Raw genomic sequence first — 22,069 nt, 5'->3', positions numbered from 1 at the left:
GTCTTTTACGAAACTGAAGTTCTCATATCTAACACGTGGATTTCTCAAGCCTGCAGACATAAAGTTGTTGATATATGGAAGTGTACCTCATGAAAGCTGATGGCTGTCATGGCCCCTGTATGGAGTTTTTTCTTAAAGTCTTGGGCCACTCCCAGTTCCTCTTTGCTGAAACGGTTGTTTCTGAACAGCACGCCAATCTTGACCGCGATCTTGATCAGGTTTTTGATGACTTTCTGAGCCTCTGTTTTATTTCCTGTGTACTCTTTGGAGACTTTGTACAGTTCATCTAGGATCTCGCTGGTGGTATCGTCAATGAACATTTGCACCGAGCTTTTGGTGGCCATGGTGCTGAGGATCTTCTTCTGTGCCTTCATGGCCATGTCCTTGGAGCTGAATGCTTCCATGTTTGCCTGAATTATTATAAAGAATTAAAAAGTACATTTTGGTTTAATGACAGTCTCTGTAATTATAAGACTTAAGTATCCACATTAACATCTTATTGCTCTGATTGAGAAAATTAATATAGCAAATTTAGCAAACTGACAATTAGGCAGGTGCTGGAGTGAAGAATAATGTAGAAAAAGTTCCCAGTCAGCCGTTTTTAGTTTATGGGGGAATGAAACAAGTTTGAGTTTATCTCCTTTTTCAGCTTTAACAGATTCTCTGTTATTTTTCTCACTTTGTACCAGACAACAGCAAATTGAAAACCCTATAATTAACCAAGTAAGGGTTAGGGTGTACAAATTGTACAATGTCCTCATACTCTGTAACATGAATAAGATTGTGATAAGTGCTTGATATGAGACAGGGTCCTGTTTAGCTAAAATTAAAAGGTGAAGCTGTCTGTGGGAAGTCAGGTGATGTTTTTTTTGTGTGGAAAACGAGCAGTTACAGTGGAATTTTGACTCTAATATTCAACTTATCACCCTGGCACTTCTTACACATCATTTAAGTCCAACTCAGTATCACTATGAACACAGGTTTACATGCTTGTCTTTTAAATATCACATAAAATGTCTAAAAATTAATATATGTAAAATTTACGCTGAACATTTAAACCCTGCTTTTGTATCATTGTGGTTTCAGTGTTTGTTGTTGTATCTTTCATGCACACGAGGCCTAAAGGGAAAAGTACCATAGGAGAGAATCATCAGAGGCTTTTAATTTTGTCCACTGAGATTCTAACCACACCTAGCATCCATCACAGAGAACCTGCTGGGAGGTCATCAGCATGTGTAAAGATCACTGGGACAGAACTAGAAAAATCAGTCTTTTATCTTCAGGTGACAACAAATTTTGAATAAATTCCTTTTAACTCACATTAATTAGCATGAAACATTTATAACTGGGACAGTCACAGACGTTAACAGCATCTACATTTTATTTATCTGATGTTATCAGAGAAGCTTACAAAGATTGAGCAAAAAAAGGTTGTTTTTTTACACTTAATAATGATGTAAGTGTCACAGAAGAATATGACTCTTTAATTTTGCAAGTAAGACTCTTTGTATCACAGTTATGCTAAACAGATGTTCTAGCCACATCTCCTGAGACTCAACAGTTTAAGTCTAAGTCAAAATGTTTAGCTTCGACTTCGCCTTAATCCAAAGTGTGCGTGATTAGTAAAACGGAATCAAGAAACACGTACAGTATCTTCAGCAAACATCTGTGCCACTGAGCTGGCTGTGCATGTGTGCCCTCTTCCTGTGTAATGTCGTCTTACTCTTACATGTGTAAGTTAACTGTGTTAACACAAAGGCCTGGAATTTAGAAGACAGTCTCTGAACATCTTCCAGGGCAATTTTCTCCACCAAATCCCACTTTTGGCCTGTTTGAACAAGTATCTGAGGGTAGCGTGAAAACTGCATAGCTGAGGCAGGTCTGTGCGGGCTTTTCTTACATTGCTTCAGTGCTCAGGTAAGAAAAGAAAGTGAGCACCCTGTACATAGTGGCAGCCTTAAGTGCCTTTGAATCAAACATCCGCTACTTAGTTTCTGTAACGTGCTGTGCATTAGCAGCAGTTTGTTGTCCTTCACATGTTAGCAAAATTTCTTTCTGATGGTTGTGTTAATGTATTTCAGTTTGTGCATTTTAGATTAGTGCTATTTAAGACATGATGTTGTCCAACTCCAGTGATGCCCATTCAGCAACATGAACAAATGGCTGGATCATTCAACGATAAATGAAGAAGTGAGACAGTTACATGAAAAGCCTGTTTAAATGATAATATCACACAGACATGCTTTACATGCAGATAGCTTTCCTTGTCCCTTGCGTAACATTTGTAGAACTCCTACAGTCACTATTATGGGATATTGCAGTCGGTTCCATTTTACATGCATATTCATTTATTTTGAACAAGTGTCACTTTTCCAATAGCTGGCTTTGTTACAAAAGCTTTGGGTTCCCTGTGGGGAATTAAAGAACATTCATTAGATTAATTTCCCTTAACAGTGATAATGGAAGTAGAGCAATGTGAGAGCTATTTCAGATTCATGCTTCAATCTCGTTTATTTGTTAAAAAAGACGACAGGGAATTGAGGGACGTGCACAGTGTGCAGTCTTCAGCTAGTATTCCACACAGTGAAACTCCCACAGCAGGAGGTGGCTTGCTGCTAAGCTTTTTTGTATCAACAGTTTTTTAAAGCAGCTCAGTTTGGGGGGGACGAGGCTGTTTAGAGAGTTTTGAAACATTTCTGTGTTACAGCAGTAGTTTGCCATGAAAGCACTTTCTGTAATGAACAGGATTTAGTTGCTCAATGTTGAGCAGCAATTTGTTGGTACAACTGGATGGAAGAGGGCCTTTGAGCATTTATCAGTTTGTTGTTGACATCCACCAGGGAGTGACTGCGTAACACGTTCAAGTGTTTGTTTCCCTGCCAAATGCCTGCTGGAAATGATGAGTAACGGTGTGTCTAATGCTGCAGGAAAATTTTTAAAAAAGGTAAGATAGAACGACATGGACACGGAGAGGGTCTTTCTGTGTTACTGTAACAGCCAGGCAATGTGGAATCTTTGAAGACTGAGTTAATAGACGTCAATGATGGAGTTCTGATTGGTGGAGCCATCTCGGCAGGCAGTGGAGGTAAATATTTAGCATTCCTCAGATGTCTCCATCATTGAGCTGCAGTGGTTGTCTGCTTGTGTGAACTTGTGTACCGAGGATGTACATTTAAAAAGAAAGTTGTTTTCTGTTATAAAATAAAGTTAAAGTAAAGCTCAGGATCTTATATTTACATTGTACCTGTGTCATTGCATCAGTTTTGTGTTAATGAAGAGAAAGCCCTCTCACAGGCTTAGAGGAGCCCCTTTTTGATTGAGCCACTGAAAATGTGCTTTGTGTGGTTCGTAGAGGGTAGCAGGGCCTTATTATGTGGACATCCTCATTGTATTTCAAAGTCCAGGACTGAAGCTTAAGAAATTTACAAAGGTAGTCTGTTTAAGTTGCTCACAGCTTGTGATAAATTTGAAAAATGAGAAAATTCCAGGAACAGCACACGGATTATGCAATCATTCATTCAGATTGGGAATAAAAAGACTATCTTTGGAAAGTTTAGTTCATGGTGCTACATGATGGCTACAATAAGCAAACTTTTCATTGTGGTCAACCAAAGAAGATTAAACAAAAACAATAACCATATTAATTTCTTTGCTGTTACTCAGCAATCTTTGCTGAACGATGAATATTTTACCAGGATGAAACCAGTTCCTGTAGGCACTGTAGGCAAAAGGTCTGTACTTTGAGCTCTTGAATAGCATTCAGAATTACTGAATTTGAATTGTCTCATATTTAGTCTTGACAACACAGTCATGGTCTTGACACATTTATTGTTTAAACAACTGTTGCAGACAAGAAAGCATTTTGAAATCCCTTAAAAGCACATATTGCATTTTCATCTCAGCATTGCACAACTTTCAGAATAGTCGTTGTTTCAGCCTGCCACATATCAGCCTCAAAAGGGAAGCGAAACAGAACAGTTTGCTCAGTGGTGAGGAGTCCCTCTCGAGACCCACAACTAGTATTTGTCCCTTGTTTTTTGCACCGCAGTATGAGTGAATTTGCAACCTTTATTGTCTTTGGCTTCGTCTTAACCTGCTACAAATCAAAGTAGGCCAGTGAAGAAGGGAAAGTCCACCACCTCGAGATCTGACTTTACGCAACTCCCAGCCTGTGCAAACAAAAAACTGAGCTCTACATGTGTCTGTCACTGCGACTTGTTGCAGCATGACCATGAGTGTTCATTTCTCTCAATTCGTGTTTCAGATGGGGAAGTGGAAAGCAGTCACTCAGTTTCCAATCATCCCTCTGCTCAGACTATTTGCTGAGTGACACCAAAGATAGTCTTTATCAAACTCCTTAAACTCTTAAAAAACATTGGAGAAATAACATGCATCTTGCCCTACATTCTTTTTCACTAGCACAGCACATGAACACAGCAGAAGGATCTTACCTGAGTGTTTGCCGAGTCCCCCTCCCTCCTCGTGAGTCAGATGTTTCTCTCCCTCTGCTGTGTTTATCAGGTTGACAACACAGGCTGATTAACTTAACACAATCTCTTCATTTCCACCAAGAACAGAACCAAAACCCATAAAACAGCCCTCCTGCAGCGTTTCTGTCAGTCCTCACCACCCTGTCTTAAGATAATGTGGAGTTTTACTTCCTTGAGGAACTAAATTGCTATGACACACCCCTTCAGCACGAGTGTTTCTCTCTCTTTCTCTCACTACCCTATCTGTTGCTTCCTTTTGAAATTCAAATTCAGCCTCTTCAAAACCTGTATTTCTCTGTTGCCTTTACCTCACTGGCACTCTCTGTGAATCTGTCTGTCTCCCCACGCTTCTGTACTGCTGACGTTGGGTCCTCTGCTTGTTCTGACAAGTGAAAACTCCAGAAAGAATTTACCAATAATCCAGTGATGCAGCCAGCTGAAAGGGGAGCGGCTTAACCCCTTTTTGTGTGCTCACCTTTGCTGGAATGTGGCTCCTGTCAGTGCAACTGAGCACCATGTCCCACGCTGTGTGTATCTTATTCAAGGCAGGATCAAAACAAAGAGTATACATGAGTGTGTCGGCACAGCTTAATGACTAGCCCTTCTTTAACTACCTACAGTGTTTTTATTTATTAAAGCCAGTCCACATAAAACAGTCCCGAAATGACAGATAAGTCTGCCCATTTATACTTGTCTGTTTATTCTTTTAAAACTTACAGGAAGTAATATGTTGTTACTAATTAGATTATTTGTGAGTAGGTCGGTAATATAATTGGGTGAGAAAAAGATCACACTAGAGAGGCAGAGGCTCACCAATCTCCTAACTGTGTTTACAAATTGCGAAGCAGTTTCAGAATATTGTTCATCAATGTAAAATTGCAAGGACTTTGGTTATTCCAACATTTACAGGGCATAATATCTTCAAAAGATTTTGGAAATGTGGCAACATCTCTTTGCAGAGAATCAATAATGAACTGCTGTGATCGTTGGGCCCTGTTTAGATTTTACAGTGTCTCAGTTTTTTGGAACTGTGGTTGCACATTAATGTTATAATTGTTTCTTGTTTAAACATTTATATTCTAGCCTTTGTCTTTATGGCTTTAAAGTTTCAAAAATTTCACACACTAATGTTAACTATTAGAATCTTAATGTTGACTCTTAATTCTTTGGCATCAGTTGTTTTCTATGGAACAAAATGGACTGGTCTCCCTCAGAGGAGAGTTGCATTGTTGTTTTCACATTATGAAGTAATAAAATCTCACCTTTAATCTCACCTTTAATCTCAACTTTAATCTCACTCTGAATGAACAAGGCTTTGTCTCAAGCTTTAAACCTCTTCTAAAGTAGAGAAACAAACTCAGGAGAATGATCTAGAGGGAAAATCCCAGACTAATCAATACTGAATTTGGTGTTTTAAACAACAGAGTAGTCGCTCTTAGCAGCTACAGCAAACATGTCTGCCTGTCTGAAACTGCGAATTCAACGTGTCATTTAGAAGCAGGAAGTTTCTAAATCTGCGTTTATCATTATGTTTTGTCAGAATGGCAACCAGCTGTGCTGATCAACTGTCGGCGGAGGCTCAACCCATTCACAAAATAAGCCGTCTACTGAACACTCACAAATGTTAATTGTTGTCAGATGTTGGGGTTGAAGGGTGCACTGAGACCCAGCTGGACCAAGAGGAGTTCCTAAACAGAAATCAGCCCAACAGACTGCAGTGGAGACCAAAACACACCTGTCTTTTTGTTTTGCCTCCCACTCAGTCCGTCTGCAAGAAATTAACTCAAGTAAAGTCATGGTAAAATTTGCAACTGCAGAATGAGGTGGTCACCATGGCAACAGACAGGAAGTAGTGCTTAAGCGGTTTCCTGACAGCTTCCTCTTTATCGTATAATGACATCTCACAAGGAAACATCAGCAGAGAGAACTCAGTTGAATGTGTGTGTGAGTCAACACGCTTGAATGTGTTTGTGCTTGTGAAAGAGTGCATGCATGTGAAGGAGCGCTACTCCTCAAGGTGAGCTCTTACCTATCTCACCGCAGCACTCGGCTTACATACTCGCCTATTTTGGTTAAGAGGTAATGGAAGGATTTTAAATGATGTCACTTATCTTTCATTAAAAGCTCACTGGAACTTTCCAGTGTCCAACCTGTCTCACACATACAGTCACATAATAGCAGTGTGTTATCACAGGATGACTAATACAAGGATAATCAACTTCAAACTGCTCGGGTCATGGAATTGCGCCTGGAGATTTGGATCTTGAATCAGATAGAGAATGTTGTTTTCTGTGTCTGTGCTTTTAGTGTTACAATATAGATTCAAGCTCAGACTGAATGAATAAATGCTGTATGATCAGTCTGCAGCAAACTGTCTCCCATTATCTCCTCCTTTGTTGTGGACGTGAACTTAGCAGGTTATGACATTAAGCTCTTTCAGCCCTGCTAAGCGTTCCCTTCAGACAAGTGACTGATGCTGTATGATTTACTTGTGCAGTAGCTAAACTTACTTCAAATTGATAAAGTCAGCGGAGATCTGGAGAGCATTTATGATTTATTAATATACACAACAACACGTGCAATGTGTTGAAATTAGATCATTCACATGCTAATAAAGGCTGCAACATAACTTGGCATAAAATGGCAGTACTGTCCAAAAGGAAGGATTTTCTTTTCTGAAATACCAAGTATTAGCTGGTAAAGTTGCTGTTACAAGTGACTGAAATAGTAAGATTCTATCTAGCATTTTTGTCCAAATTGTTTTTTACCTGAAACTATCATCTGTTAAGTGATCATTTTGAAGTTTAATTGCAGTTATACCGTTATAACACCAGCAATGGCTATACAAAAGCACAACAATAATTCCGACTATTGGCTCTCTGCTAAATTAAACTATATATCCAGTAATGTTGTTTCCTTAAGCTGTGTAGAATATTGCATTTGTATTCCTGTTCACAAGCTTCGATTTATGACTCACTCCTACTTTGTGTCCCTCTGAGCGCCTGCAATATTTGCACCCACTCAAGGTATTCATTACATCCACATCTTTCAAAACACAATGCCTTGCTCTGGTTGTGCCTTGCCCCAAATGGGGTATTGTTTTTACTCGCAGTCGTCTTGTTCCGTACCAACTCCATTGATAGAACTGGGGTTGCCAAATAAAGTCACAAAAACAAGCAACCTGACCTTTAAAAACAAGTCCAAACTAAGCGACTGGGTTCTTTAAAAAAAAGTATCTCACATCTTTGCATAACGAAAAATTGACTGCTATAATCCGCAAAGCATATTTAGATTACATTTTGCACTGAAAACCTTATTAATCTGATTGATTTTGGAATAGTGCAGCGCATGTTAACTTTGCCAATGGGACACATGTCAGCTACATGAAGAGGACATTTTCACATGATTTAAACTTAAGTGAAAAGTAAATTACTACAAGCATTAAAGTGACATTATGCTAATGCTAACATACTAATTAATCATAAGAGCTTGATTAAGGGCAACTGGACTTCTTTTTGGATCTTGAAGATGTTTCACCTCTCATCTAAAAGGACTGAAAAAGCCATTTGGTTTGGGTCATTTCCCTTATTCATGCTCTTATGATTACCATGACCGGGATGACTGAGAATCTTTATCAACAGCATGCTAATTAATTAAAATGCCAGTGCTCACGAATAAGGCTTTCTGTTTGTCAAACTTACCCAGATTAGAATCTTGACAAATGACAAAGAATTTTGAGCATTTACGCCCAAAGTGCTGTCTGTACCCCCCCAATTTATTTTTATCTTCTGGCTCCTTAAGTCACCCCTGCTGAAGGGCTGATTGCTTTAAAATGATAATGTTTGTTCACTGTTGGAGGTACGCTAAACTGGCCTCTCGATAGGAGTTATGAAAATGTTCTTCTTAGAAATGTGAAATAAAGTTAGAAAAGTCTAAACTACAAATGGCATTTGAGGGGCAGTACTTTCTGATGTGGACCATTTACATGCACAAAAGGTTATCTTTGCATACTGAAAGTACAGGAAAGACCTGAAAAGCACAACAGAACCTCTAATGCTTGTTGATGTTTTAGCAGCTCCAAATGGTTGTTAATCGTGGCAGTGTCCTTAGAAGCGGGCATCTGCATCATCCCATTCGCAGTTCTATGACTTTGTAATTTGAAATCCAGAAAAAAATTACGGATTTCAGTTAAAGTTGTCCACCGCAGGTCAGCTCACAGCAAAAAGTGTAAACTCAAGCTAAACATAGTTCCCCACATTCTGTTGAGGTGAAATTAACATTTACTTTGACCTCTTTTGAAAAAAAAACATGCATCAACACCAGAAATGATCAGGAAACAGCTGTGTAAAAGAGGTCATCTCTTTTCGATAGAACAGATTAAGGTAAGAACTTTTCAGTGTTTTATGACTGTTAATAAAACATGGCACATTAGCAGCTGTATTTAAATAAGCAGTATCATACTATCATACAAAGGCACAAGCAGAAGTCTTAAAAACTGCTGTGTCAACCAAATGTCCATCGAGTCATCGTACACTTACTTTTAGCAAAATAAAATACACCCACTTATTCTGTCAGCTCTGTGTATTTAATAAGCTATTAAATATTGTGTATTTAATAAGCTATTAAATACACAGACAGTTTAACAGTTTTTCTGTCTATGAATAGTTTAGTTTAATAAAGGAAAGCTCAGTTTGAGTTTCCTGATTTTCCACAACAGCCTATATTTTGGTGTCGAGTGTCCATTCAATCTAATTTTGTAGCAGTGACTTCATGAATTATAGAGACTGTTCGATAATACAGATAATGATGTAAGAAAAATGGACACAAAGTCCTTCTCTTGGCTTTAAACAGGTGACAAAAGGAGGGAATGTTCTGAAAATTGTATATTCTCAGAATGAGGCTGGTTGAGCAGAAAACAAGTAATTTCCATAGTGTAAGAATTCTTTAATGTATGACTGCTTTGTTACAACCCTCATTCACTCGAGCAGTTTTAGTCTTAGTGACGTATTTTTCTAGTTACACAAACCTAAACAGTACAGTTGACACTGTTTTCCAGATGTCTTAAATTGCAGATCATCGGCGAAGCTGTATATCTGTGGGGACACGTCTGGCTTGGCCGTTTTGTTTTTCTCAGTCTTTTTGATTTTCTTCTTGTCCTGCGACTCATGCCATGGTGGGGGGCTCGTTAGCGGCCTCTAGTGGAGCCAGGTCAAGAGAGGTAGCTTGGGCTTGGTTTCTCATATGCTCATTCCTCATTCCTTGCAGTGTCAGTGTTTGAGGCCACGAGTTTCGTGTCCATGCTTGTGGAACTATGTTGTTGAGTTAACAGCAACTCATGCAAGAGATCTTCAGATACAGTATCAGATTTTGCCTTAGAAACATTTTTACTAAGGTTAAAAGTACATTTTTTAATGTTAAACCTTAATTCTGCAACTGAAACAATGTTTTCTTAAACAGCCTTAGGATCGTGCTTTTTACATTTTTTTCACTTTAGTCAGTAAGATGTATGGGAATTATTATAGAACAATACAATATTTAGATATACTAGTTCTCTTATGTGCCAGTGTCTGCCTTGTTTTGCTTTACTGAGGACAAATTTTTATCTTGAAGTATGGTGAAAAATACTGAACAAGAGGAATAATAGGAAAAACAGGAGGAGTGAAGTCAGAAAAAGGGAAAAATTCTTTCTTGTTTTATGTAAAACATCTCTCCCAGGCCTGATGTCAGACTAAATAAACTGTCAAAACGTATGCTTCCTATGGTGTTTTGTCTTTGCTGCTGTATCTCAACAGTTTAGGGTAAATTCTATTTTTTATTAGCTGCATGGCTTCCTCAAACAAGCTAAAGTCAGGTGCAACGAGCCCAACTTTGACTGAATCAACAAAGAGCATCCTGAGTCCACGCTGTGTGTTATACGAGAAGTGATTCTCTGGTGTGGACTCTTCTCTTCTTCTTTTCATAAGAGCTCTCCTCCTCAGACGTTTTTGCTCACTAATGTAGCTCAACTCTGTTGGTGTCTTGACGTAAACATTTTACGGCAAGAAGGCTTCATGTAGCCTTTACACTGGAAGATCTAAGGAACATTAGTATGATGTTAAAACATTCTTGGTATATATTTTCAGATTAATATTTCATGCTAAATGAATCAAAATGAAAACACTCAAAATGCTAGGTGCTAAATATCTCAGACTTGGCTTAGAATGGTGAGTATTATTGATAATAAGTGTCCACACACCTCTTCTTAAAATAGAGATCTTAAAGTATCACAAACTACATCACAGCTGATAAGAGAGCCCTAATTAGCAGAGCACATGACAGAAAGAAAAAGCGTCGTCACTGGCTGCCTGTCACAGATTTTGCCGCTCAGTCTAGTGATATAAGGGTCATGCTGCGAATGGTCTTTGGTCCAACTAAGGTGTATCTCTATATTCTACAGAAAACTGTGCCAAAGCTGAAATTTAAAGAACAGGCACCATTTAGACTGAAACAACTATTAAGGAACTGAAAGCATTAAGTTACCTGAACTCTTAAATGAAAGTTCATTTTAGTGAGCTGTCCTGCATTGTGTGAATGTATCATTTCATGTGCTGACAGATATCATGTATCTTTTCATTATGGAGGATGTTTCCCCACACAAAATGACAGCAAATTGTATTACTGTAGGTAATCAGAGATTAATCAAATTATTTTTTTGTTGCATCAGTTAAAAAGCAACATCTACAGTTGCTTCATTATATGGAAAATGGCCATCTGTTCTTTTAAACCTGACTGGGGGGAACCACACCTGTTATTGCAGTTATTTAGCATCTGTTATTCAGCACATTTTGCTGGAATGCAGTCATTAACAATGTTGATGCAGTTTGACTAGAACCTGTCAATGGTCTGTCATGCTGGCCTCAAGCCCCATGCATGATGTGTGGACACGCACCCACAAGACCTTGATCCGTAAATTCAGTTTGCAGAGAACAATAGATGTTTAGTGTAATTATATGTTACAGCACTGTTATGAAATCTTTACTTTGTTATAGACAATAATAAAAGTCAAAGCTGTCTTCATATTACTTTTACATTTGATGATCCTTTAAATCAAGACATTTTCAACCTTGGTTCTGGCAGTCATGTGGTCTCAAGCCCCAAATGCGAAGGATAATTTTATACATTCAGAAATCCAATGAAGGATATGCAAAGTTTAGCATTTTCTTAATCTGTTGTTTGTTTTGTTACTGTGTTCTTCATCCGTGTCCTCTGGTTGAGGGAAACGTCCTACTGTATGTTTTGCCACAAAACCTCAAAAACCTATTTGCAGGAGCGGTTTTTAGAAGTAGCCGATCAGCTGAGAGGATAAGAAAAACCTTAACTTTAGCTTTTTGAAGCACAAAGATCAAGTTGCTAAATCCCTATCAGTTGTACAGTTGACAGCCATGACCTCCATATGAGCTGTAATTCGGAAACACCAAAACATCCAGCTAAACCAACTGGCTTATCATATCTGGGCCACCAAAGCTCCGGACAGTTTTTTACTTTCTAACCAACTCTGATGTGGAGTTTATCCCCCAGTGGAAGGATCTCTGAGGCGGTCGGTAGCTCAGGTCATGTTGTTGGGCACACACACCATCATGTAGTCATCACAGAGAGTCTCCACCTGAACAGAGAGGAGAGTGAAGAATACGTTAACGGGGCTGAATGTTTAAGATATAACTTATTATTCAGGCTTAAACACATTTCAACTACAAACTCCTCCAAAAGCCAACTTTGTACATAGTTTTGCTTTTAGAGTAAATAGACAAAAAACGTATAGCGTGGCTTTGAATAAGTGTTCATACTGTGACACAAAGTGCCGAATTTAAGTCAGAACATCTTCTTCTACAGAAGCCAAGAACAGCCGTACCTGCCGCTATTTAATTCAGTGCCATTACTTCAACATTATGAGTTGATTATTCCGCTACCTCAAGATAACAAAGCTTGTTTTTGCATGAGCTCACTTATTTAGTTTTCTTAAGAAATCAGCTTTTTGTTTCCCCAGATCAACGAGTTCTCCAACTGAAACACTCGTGGAGGTCATTTGTTCATATCTTTCCTTATGACACATAACGGCGTCCTGTAAGATATCACCCTTACAAGTGGCAGAGGGAATATACAACTCATATGAGCGCTTCCACATCAGAGTAGACACCATTGTCTTAGAAGCTGCACAATTCGAATAAAGAGGAAGGGGGTGGGTGAATAGAGCGGTTAAGTGCAGTGTCTTCAACTATGAGCCTTTGTGTGATAAACTGATAAACTGCGTTCTGTCAATTACATGAGAACCCTTTTTTAAATCAAAACTACTTGGGTAAGGTTAGACTACTAGACCTGATATATTCTTCTAATGTAATTATATAATGATAATAGTTATTATCATTTTGTGATCTTGTGGTTTCACAAGATCACAAAATGATTATTTGAATTTGAATATAAGTGGTTCCTGCATTAACACCTAATTTCATTCATCATCACTGACATGACAATGAGGATCTGTCACGTTAATTCAAGGCAGGCATGTGTAATAATGTTTGCTGCACTGAGTTCAATAAATGTCTACTTTTGAGCACAGAATGTGGCAACTATGAGCTCAGATAAGAGTTTAACCAACTCTGCTACACTTCAGCTTGTAGCTGTCCTTCAAGTGATGGGAAAACAGACTTTATTAGGCTGAACTAGCACTAAAATATATGGATATTTATCCGTTATCTCAAGAAAACAAGCCTTGTTACCACAAGACACAGACATAAATCTATCCATTATCATGACAAAACAATCCCTGTTAACTTGAGATAATGATATGATTAATTATATCCAGGGGTGTTGTGCTACATGTTTAAAGTACCGGAAACACACCTTCTGGACACACACCCTCCCCTTTAGTCGCACACGTTTACATACTCACTTACACACTCACTTTTCATACTGCTTCTTTCTAAAATTATGTACTGTCTGTAGTGGTAAGTTTTCATAGATTAATCAGCTGTTATTGTCCACACAATGATGATGCACCATGGGTCATCTGAAGATCAGTAAGACTCATCAATACCTCACATGTCAAATCTTAAGGGCTAATTGTTGAATATAATTTCATAGCTCCCACTGCATTTTATGTACATACATTCCTTCATGGGTCCATTTTTAATGGTAGGGACATCTTTGCTGCTTTTCATCTTAAGAAAAGTAAAACCTCCTCTCCCAGGGTTCATAAAATTGTTATATTCACAAAATAACAACAACCAAAACAAACCATCATCGTCTGATCAAACGCATTACGAACACTAAGAAGAACATTTGTATTTTGAATTGTGAGTGCCATGTCACATCCATCAATATTCATTAAACCTCTAACATGCTGTGTCAAACAGGAACCCCTAGTTTTATTCCTCACCCATTGACATGAATCAATCAACCATCCCGTTTGTGTTTAATGGCTTTCTTTTGACATACTTCAGCGATGGTCTTTCAGTGCAGTGTCCTCAGCAATCAAATGGTCTGGAAAAACAGGAAAAAAAATGTGCCGTAATAGCTTGCGTCACTGTGTCTAGTGTCACTGCTTCACTTGAATTTACGACTGTGTTACTATGCCAAAACCCACTGAACTTTAATCACTCAAGGAAAATCTGTTCTATGAGCAGGCTGTATCATCAATAACATATAGATAAGTGAGAGAGAGCTCCAGTAATTGGCATTTGTAACGTTATGCTAATTAGCCCTCTAATCACCTTATATTGACAGCCCGCCACCCTACATGCACACGCACGCACAGATCCCAATCCCAACCGTTCCACTCTGGAAGGTTTTTAGTGCAGTCGTGTTTATCAGTTTCAGCCAGATTATACAAGGTGACTTCATCACCTGAATGAAAAAAAAAGCGGTGGAGCGATTTTCTGTTGCGTTGCGTTCCGGTGTCGTCCTGCAGGATTACACCTATGCTGTTATCATTCAAAATGAGCTTTGTTATCTTAAGGTGACATAATTAACTCGTGATTTTAAGATGATATTGAAGGAAATGTTCAAGCATGACCTGTCTTGGCTGCCATAGTTTTCCATTCAGTATTTTAGAAGGCATTTAATATTGCTTTGTTTTTCTCACTTGGATCAAAATGTTATTCCTCAAAATATTCTCAAAAATCAGCCACTAAAAAGCATAAAGTAACGTGCAGATGCAATTTGGTGCATTGCTTTCTTTGGACCTTTTAGAAACTCTGGTTCTCGTTGAGTTTGTCAGACACAATGAAGGTCCCGTTAATCATGTTCACCTACAGATCTCATTAAACTTGACCACATCACTGAGCAGGATGATTACATCTGGGAAGACCTGCGTTGCACAGACATACATGTTCAATTATGACCATCGCACTGCTGTCCATTCACCAGTAAAACATCATTTCTGTGTTATGTTGTGTTCAGTGCCAAACTATAGCCACTGCTGCATGCATGAGTGACCTATGACCTTGTGGGGAGCTAAATGAATAAATAAAGGGTAATTAAGATATAAGATGTGTTTTCCCTAGTATTTAGCTTTCAGCTGTTTGTCAGGACATTTAGATTTTTTACACATTCAAGCTTTATGGATCATGGTGTACAGCATCTTCTCATCACCCCACTTCTTGATAATTTTCTTCACCTGAGCATACTTATGTTGCTCCTACAGGATCAGAAAGGAGACACAAGAGTCTCCAGTTACAGTCTCACCTCCCTTAAAGCTGAAAAATCCCTCTTTGCCTTCTTTAATCCTCTTAATCCACAGCTCTCCTGCATGACTGAAGTGGATTTAATGGATGAAATCAATAGGCTAGCAGAGCTTTCACCTGGGCTCACCTGGTTGGGTAGCTTCACCAAGATATGCAAGCAGGTCGGGCATTTTTCTGCACTTAGAGCATGAGCTAGTTTATATCATGCATGAAGTCATAATAGTCCTAGAATAGAATCTTTTTATGCCTACTAAAGGATTTAATAATTGTGTTCACATTTAGGGCCAGATGCTGCTCCACTGATTGTTGTTTTAAAACCAGAATCCTTTTTCTGTTGGAGTCATGTCAGTTCAGTTCATTCATGCTCACACCACATTAAATCATCATGGTCTCCACCTTCTCTATAATGCAAGAATAAGGACAGGGAATTAGTATAAGTAAATCGAAATTAAACATGCTTCCTTTTTAACAGCAAATTATTGAAGACCTACATTAGAAATGGTTCAATCTCTTATAGTTACATATAATATAATATAGGCTTGTCCTTAATGTTAAAGCAGCAGAAAATGCTTTTGATGTCACAGCTGTCCTTTGATTCTGTTGAATTTGCATTATTGTGTTTTCTTAGTTAAACTGACGTTAATGAAACCTGATTCTATTTGTCACAGCTAAAGCTTGGAAGTACAGTAAAGGATGACCTCTGAGTTGGACTATTTTAGAATTGTGAAGCACACAACAGAAACTTGTAAACCTTAAATGCAGTAAGAACAGATGACGGTACAGATAGATGTCACTGATGATGTGGCTGCCCTGATAATTTAGGACAGATAGAATAGCAGCATAATACAGCACCTATAGCCACAGCTGAAAAGAGACACAACATTTATTGTTTTTACTGAACTTCACTGTTAAAATAATGACACAATATTTGTGGGGGTGGGTGAGTTAACCTGGGATGTATGAAGATGGTGAATTCCAGTAACATTTCCGTGCAACAGGACAGTATATGTTGGTCGTTGTCCTTTTGCTAATTACACCCCCAGCAATATGCTTCCAAAACATTTTATTGAATTTTCCTTTCTAAAAAGGAATATTCAAACTAGGGTTGGGGCAACTGATTTGATTTACATCATTTTTCTGGTGATAATATCTTTCTGTTTATGTGTTTAACAAAACTTAAATGTGCCTTGAGTACGGTAATATTAAATGTGTTAAATAAACCAGAAATGGTCTGGCTCCTTAAAAATTTGATTTGCATATCTGCCCGAATATACTATAAATATTTAAAATGTGCTCTTTCCACATAGTCAGAGGGTCCTAAAAAGACGTTTGGTCATCTCATCTATTTGAAATGACCCGTTCTTATTCATAATGTATGTTAAATTTAAAAAATGCAAAGTCTCGTACTCCTTTCTTCTTCTACTTTTGCTTTCTTCCCCTCTACCCTCTTGACTGGCTCCTCCCTGCTCAGTTTTGGGATTATTGACCTTCCAACCACTACCATTTGCGCAAGATAATGCTGAAAGAGAACACGTCAAAGAAGATTCCTCGCTTCATTAGCATCTTTTCAAACCTTGGAGCTGTCTTCCTCTGGGACATGTGGTGGTTGAAATGTTTATCTTATAAGTGAGTCTGATTAAGCGAATCCATTGATGTAGTGAAGTATTGACCGAAGTCTGACCTTTTTAAATACATTAAAATCAATTTTTTATAATTCTAGAAGCAACAATAAGGCTTTGTAAGATCGATTTGTCATTGTCAAATGCATAATTTACTCTTCACCCAATGCTTGAATCATAAGTTATTTCTCATATAGTCATTATGAAGTATTGTGTTGTAATTTGACAGTTGGACTGGTTTGTGTAGTCTTTTTAAAAAGATGAGTGCAACATATTTTGATGTGGAGGATAAAATTGCATTTTCCTAAACAAACTCACTTACTTCTCGCCTAATAAATAATAACAGGGGTGACATTTCTGTATTCTGACATGAAACAGTATGAGCACAGGTATGCACTGGTTTAATCTCTGCTCATCTGCATCTAGTAAACAGTCTCTGTGTATAAAAAAGAATCCTGCTGGGGATTTCATTCATTTATGGAGACATTTTCATTCTGATTGAACTGACATGGGGGTCAAGGTCATGTTGGCACTCGATAGCTTGACTGATATTTAGTCAAAGTCTACGTGCGTTACATGCGTGTCATTTACCCAGTTTCATCCTTTGACAGAATTGCCTCTTCACAGACTTTTTGTATTGTAGAATTTTCCTCCAACCAAAAATAGCTTCTCTTGGAAGTCTATAACACAAATAGGCCATGGGGTCAAATTAGTAAGAAATTAACTAGTGCCATGCAGCTTTACATTTGGTTTTATTAAATTTCTCTTTTCTTAAACCAGGGAGTGGCTTGATAAACTCTGATGCTGTCACAATTGTTTCAATGCCTCATACTGCACAGAAGTAATTTTTTTTCTTTCTGTTTAATTTCTTTACAATTTTATTGAAAATTAAAAAAAGACACCAATGTACATTAACATACAGTAGTTAGAATGCTGATATTTCTGTCTTGGGTACATCCACAACACAACAAAAGGAGCAAAAATGCTATAGGTCGCCACTCTCACCCTCCCACCTTTTTTCACTGCAGTTACTACAGTAGCCCAGAAGGGACAGACAAACACTGAGCCCAGAGTAAGCCCTTTGCATTCTTCAGTTGGGCTCGGTGATGATGGATATTAAGTTAGAATGTCCTTTTAAAGTTGAGCTGCTGGGTGTCACTTCACCCCACATACTCACCTTTAAAGCATGTAAAATTCTGTGGCACGTTTTAGAAAAAGATCCTCAAGAAAAGATAGGAAACCACATGCAATTTGTAGTGAAATATATAGCACATGTAAAAGTAGATATTGATGGACTTTTAATAGCTTCTTTTGTGCCTTAACATTATGTTCAAAATAAGATAAATGTTTTGTTATTTGATCAAATGTGTACAGTTCACCTTCAGACCAACTACTGATTTGTTTTTGCTTATTCTATGTGCTCTCAATCAAATGCTTCACTGGATTAATCACACTGAAATACATGAGACCTGAGCCTATCCCAGCATGCAACAGGCAAAACCAGAGCAAGCACAGGGGTGGATATAAACTGCACCACATGACGGTTTGAGGTTGGGGGTCAAACCCAGTTTCCTTCTGCTGTGGTGAAATGTTTTACACATGCAGTGTTTCCCCTACTATGCTGCCTCTTACCCTTCTCAGTATGAGTGAAACCATTGCAGCCTGAGGCTCATCTAAGGTGGCTGTAGCTCAGGAAGAAGAGCAGTCGACTACAAATTGGAAGGTTGGACTCCCAGCTTCCCCTGGGCAAGACACTGACACACCCACGTTGCCTACCGATGCGTCCTTCCGCATATGAATGTGTGTGAATGTGTAGAAGAAAGCGCTGTGGAGCCTGCACTAAGACATGCCGTATGAATGTGACAGTGGGTGAATGTGGCATGTAGCTATGCAAGTACAGTCCATTTACCATTTGCAGGCCTCCTCATTAGCTCCAACATCTGGAAAAGATGAAGACCTGTGATATGTGTGTACAGTCAGCAGTAGTTTATGTAACTCTGACATTACATAATCCATCCATCCATTTTATATACATGTTCAATCCAATCCAAGGTCGCTGGAGCCTATCTTTGAAAGCCACTTAAGCGTAAAAGCACTTTGAGTGGTCAGCTAGACTAGGAAAACACTATACAAGTAGTCCTTTCACCATTTATCTCAGCTGTCATTGGGCGAGAGTTCATCATAGAGCCACGCAGTGACAAACAACCATGTACGTCTCCCCTAGGGTCAATTTAAAGACCCACACATACATGAGGAGAACATGCAAACTACACACAGAAAGGCCCCAGCCAAGATTCGAACCAGCCTCTTGCTCTGAGGCGATGGTGCTACCTACCACATCACCGCGTGGCCTTTATATGACATAATTTAAAGTATTTTCAAGTTGACAGAAAACTTGTGACTTGAGGTGTAAATAACATTGTGTGTTTACACTGTACTATCAAGTACAGAATCACCATCATGTGTTTCCAATTTTTAGTCCATAAAAATTACTCATCAAAGGCAAACCGTTACTGATGTTTGCTATGATATTGAATTAAAAGCTTCTTCACTGATACACGTTAAGTCCAGAAAAATTACTCCAAAAGCAGCTTTATAAAAGAAAAGAGATAAAATATTAAGCGAAGCATTTCATGTCTGCTGCTGCTTTACTTCCCCGCTTTCTGTTACATTTTACTGCTGTGGGAAGTAAAAGCAACTGCAGAAACATTGAGGGATCCAAGCGGCTCAGAATAGTCATAATCCATCAGTTAACCACAGTAAAACATGTAAAATAAATCCAAAATGCCTAAAGGCAAAAGTTGGAAAGAAAGTGCCCCTAGCTGCAGTCACACAGTGCTTTGTTATCCATGGCTCCAGCTGTGCCAGCCAGCACCACAACATTCCTCCCTGCTGAGGGTTTCCGTCTGGAGCTGCAGACACTTGCCAGTCAGGTCAACAGGTGACCGAGGTCAAAATACCAGCATCAATGCATGTTTGTTGCAGGTTGTATATATTTCTCATTTGTATTCTTTTTATTTTGAGATTTTTCAGGTTGCCCTGTGATGGACTGGAGACCTGTCCAGGGTGTACCCTGCCTTTCGCCCAATGACTGCTGGGATAGGCTCCAGCCCACCCGCTACCCGACTGACGGATTGACGGTATAGGAAATGGATGGATGGATGGATGGATTTTTCAGGTTTTTTTTCTTGCTCATATGGATAAGTATATACATATAGAAAGAGAGACTAGTTTGGAAGACATTTTTATACAGAAGCCTATGGGTGGCTGTGAATCTTTTTCGGAAAAGAGACCTACAGTTTCTGTGTCATGTAAATCAGAGAGTATAATGTGAGCCTCATCATCTGAAATTAGCCTGCTTTTGCGAACAGCTCATTAGGGCTTCCAGGTTTCCAAGCTAATTTAGAATCTGCATAATTACAGTCAGGTGCACATTAAACTGACAGGCATTATGTAGTGATTGGCATTTGAAAGGTTTTGTGCCGTTGGTTGCTTTGTGGAACGAAACTGAAAGAATCCATTTAAAACATTTGGACGACTTTTATCTAAGTTAAGATTTACATTTTTTGTGTGTGATGTCTGTTTTGACTTGCAGAAACTACTTTTTGATCAGAAAATACTTTTTTATGTCTATCTTCATTATAGGCTAATGCACATACCGACAGGTGACAATTTAAGGAGAAAAAAAGCACAGACAAAAGATACGGGCCTGATCTGGGCTAGTTATTTAAGGCAGTGGAAAGTGAGATCATCAAGCAAGTAAATCAAATAAACTGACCATCCCAGGATATTAGACTAAGAGATACGGGAGACCACCAATGCATAAAATATGTACACACCTAAGGTACAACAAAATGTAGATTATGGATACAGAGTTGGGATATGAGTTGTTAGATTTTGGACTTGTTCATCACATATCTTATAAAGTTTCTATTTGTAAAGATTGAGCAATTTAGTATGGTTCAAGTGTTACATCAAAATAAACAACGTAATCTATTATCATGACAATGGCTCTAATGAAATTATAAGAATGCTGAAATTTGAATAAAGCAATTTGAATAAAGCATCATTTTACATTTTACACACAATATTTTACACCAACACTATAGAGGCAATGTCAGTCTGAAATAGGCCAACTCATTTAGGGTGAAAAATGTTAAAATGCAGAAAAAAGATGATCTTGTTTGTATTGATCTCTCACTGGACAAAAAAAAAATAACCATGCCACCACATCCTCTAACTTATGGGGTCAACAGTTCAGGTGTTTGTTGAATTTTCCTGAAATAACTGTCAACCAATGTAGCATGCTCACTTTTAAAGTGAAGCGAAGTTTTGAACATGCAGAGCACAGATTCTTTTTGGCCATATCCACTGGGGGGCACTGTTACAACAGCCTTGACTGATAACCTGTTTATCCTGTGTTTCCACCGGAAAAAAGAGCTCAAAAGTTAAAAGAAATATGTGACTATGGCTTTTAAGTAAGAACACATAGAGAAGCTCAGGCATTCGTTAATTCTATCATATTGTTGGCTTTTATAGCTGTCCTGTTGCAAAATTTGCAGAACTGATTCAAAACATACATTTCCACCATAAAAAGACCAGATTTTGTAAAGAACAGAAATAAATGTCTCCACTTTTAGTTTGATGTATTATTAGCTTGAGTCACCTTGAGGGTCAGATAGTTCACACCTATCAAATTAAGATCAATTAGAAAATACTTTTAGCTGGTTATGCGGCAATTCAGGGCTGCACACCTACTTTTCACCATAGACAACCAAAGGGGTACCCATGGCTAACCTGTAACCCACTCTGAGGGATAATGAGCCATGCTGGTTCCTTTTCCTGTATTACCTTTTGATGCTTTTTTCCTCATTTCCTGTCTTTCAAACATTCCCCTCTTTGCAAGGTGCTGTAGTTGGTCTTTAATGGTCTCTTAAACAACTTTGCCACACTGTGGCCTTGGAGGTGTGTTCCTGCCTTTTTGCCAGAGAACAGAGGGAGATAACAATATGCTGATGGTGTCAACCACAACTCCACACAGATGCCGCAGGTGCTTTCATTAAAGATGACTTACTCATCTTCTTTTGCTCAGCCATTATTACACCCTGCCTTCCCTCCTTCCCCACAAAGAGAAAGGTGCTGCTGTCTCAAAAGGTGTTCATTCATGTCATTTTTCAAATGCTAACTGCGAGCTAAGGAGCACCTCCCTCACACTGTGATCTTAGCAGCACACATACACACA

General features: G+C 38.5%; 1 protein-coding gene across 2 annotated transcripts in view; it reads right to left on the bottom strand.

Annotated features, from left to right (window-relative positions):
- tnfaip8l2b (tumor necrosis factor, alpha-induced protein 8-like 2b) overlaps positions 1-22,069 on the bottom strand; it is a 354,084-nt gene that overhangs the window by 1,372 nt on the left and 330,643 nt on the right. Inside the window, exons 1-2 of one of the 2 annotated variants that reach the window (XM_072393713.1) lie at positions 4,452-4,836; positions 87-410 (exon numbers count right to left, since the gene is read on the bottom strand). In XM_072393713.1, coding sequence (XP_072249814.1) covers positions 87-404 — 318 coding nt within the window. In that variant the 5' untranslated portion in view covers positions 405-410; positions 4,452-4,836. Of the gene's footprint in view, positions 1-86; positions 411-4,451; positions 4,837-22,069 lie in introns of those variants that run through there. The other variant, XM_072393714.1, reaches the window with a different exon arrangement.

This window comes from Leuresthes tenuis, unplaced genomic scaffold (genome assembly GCF_036924035.1).
Source record: "Leuresthes tenuis unplaced genomic scaffold, fLeuTen1.0.hap1 SCAF_10, whole genome shotgun sequence".
Taxonomy (NCBI): domain Eukaryota; kingdom Metazoa; phylum Chordata; class Actinopteri; order Atheriniformes; family Atherinopsidae; genus Leuresthes; species Leuresthes tenuis.
Note: the sequence above shows the minus strand (reverse complement) of the source record. Positions and strands in the feature narration are given on the sequence as shown.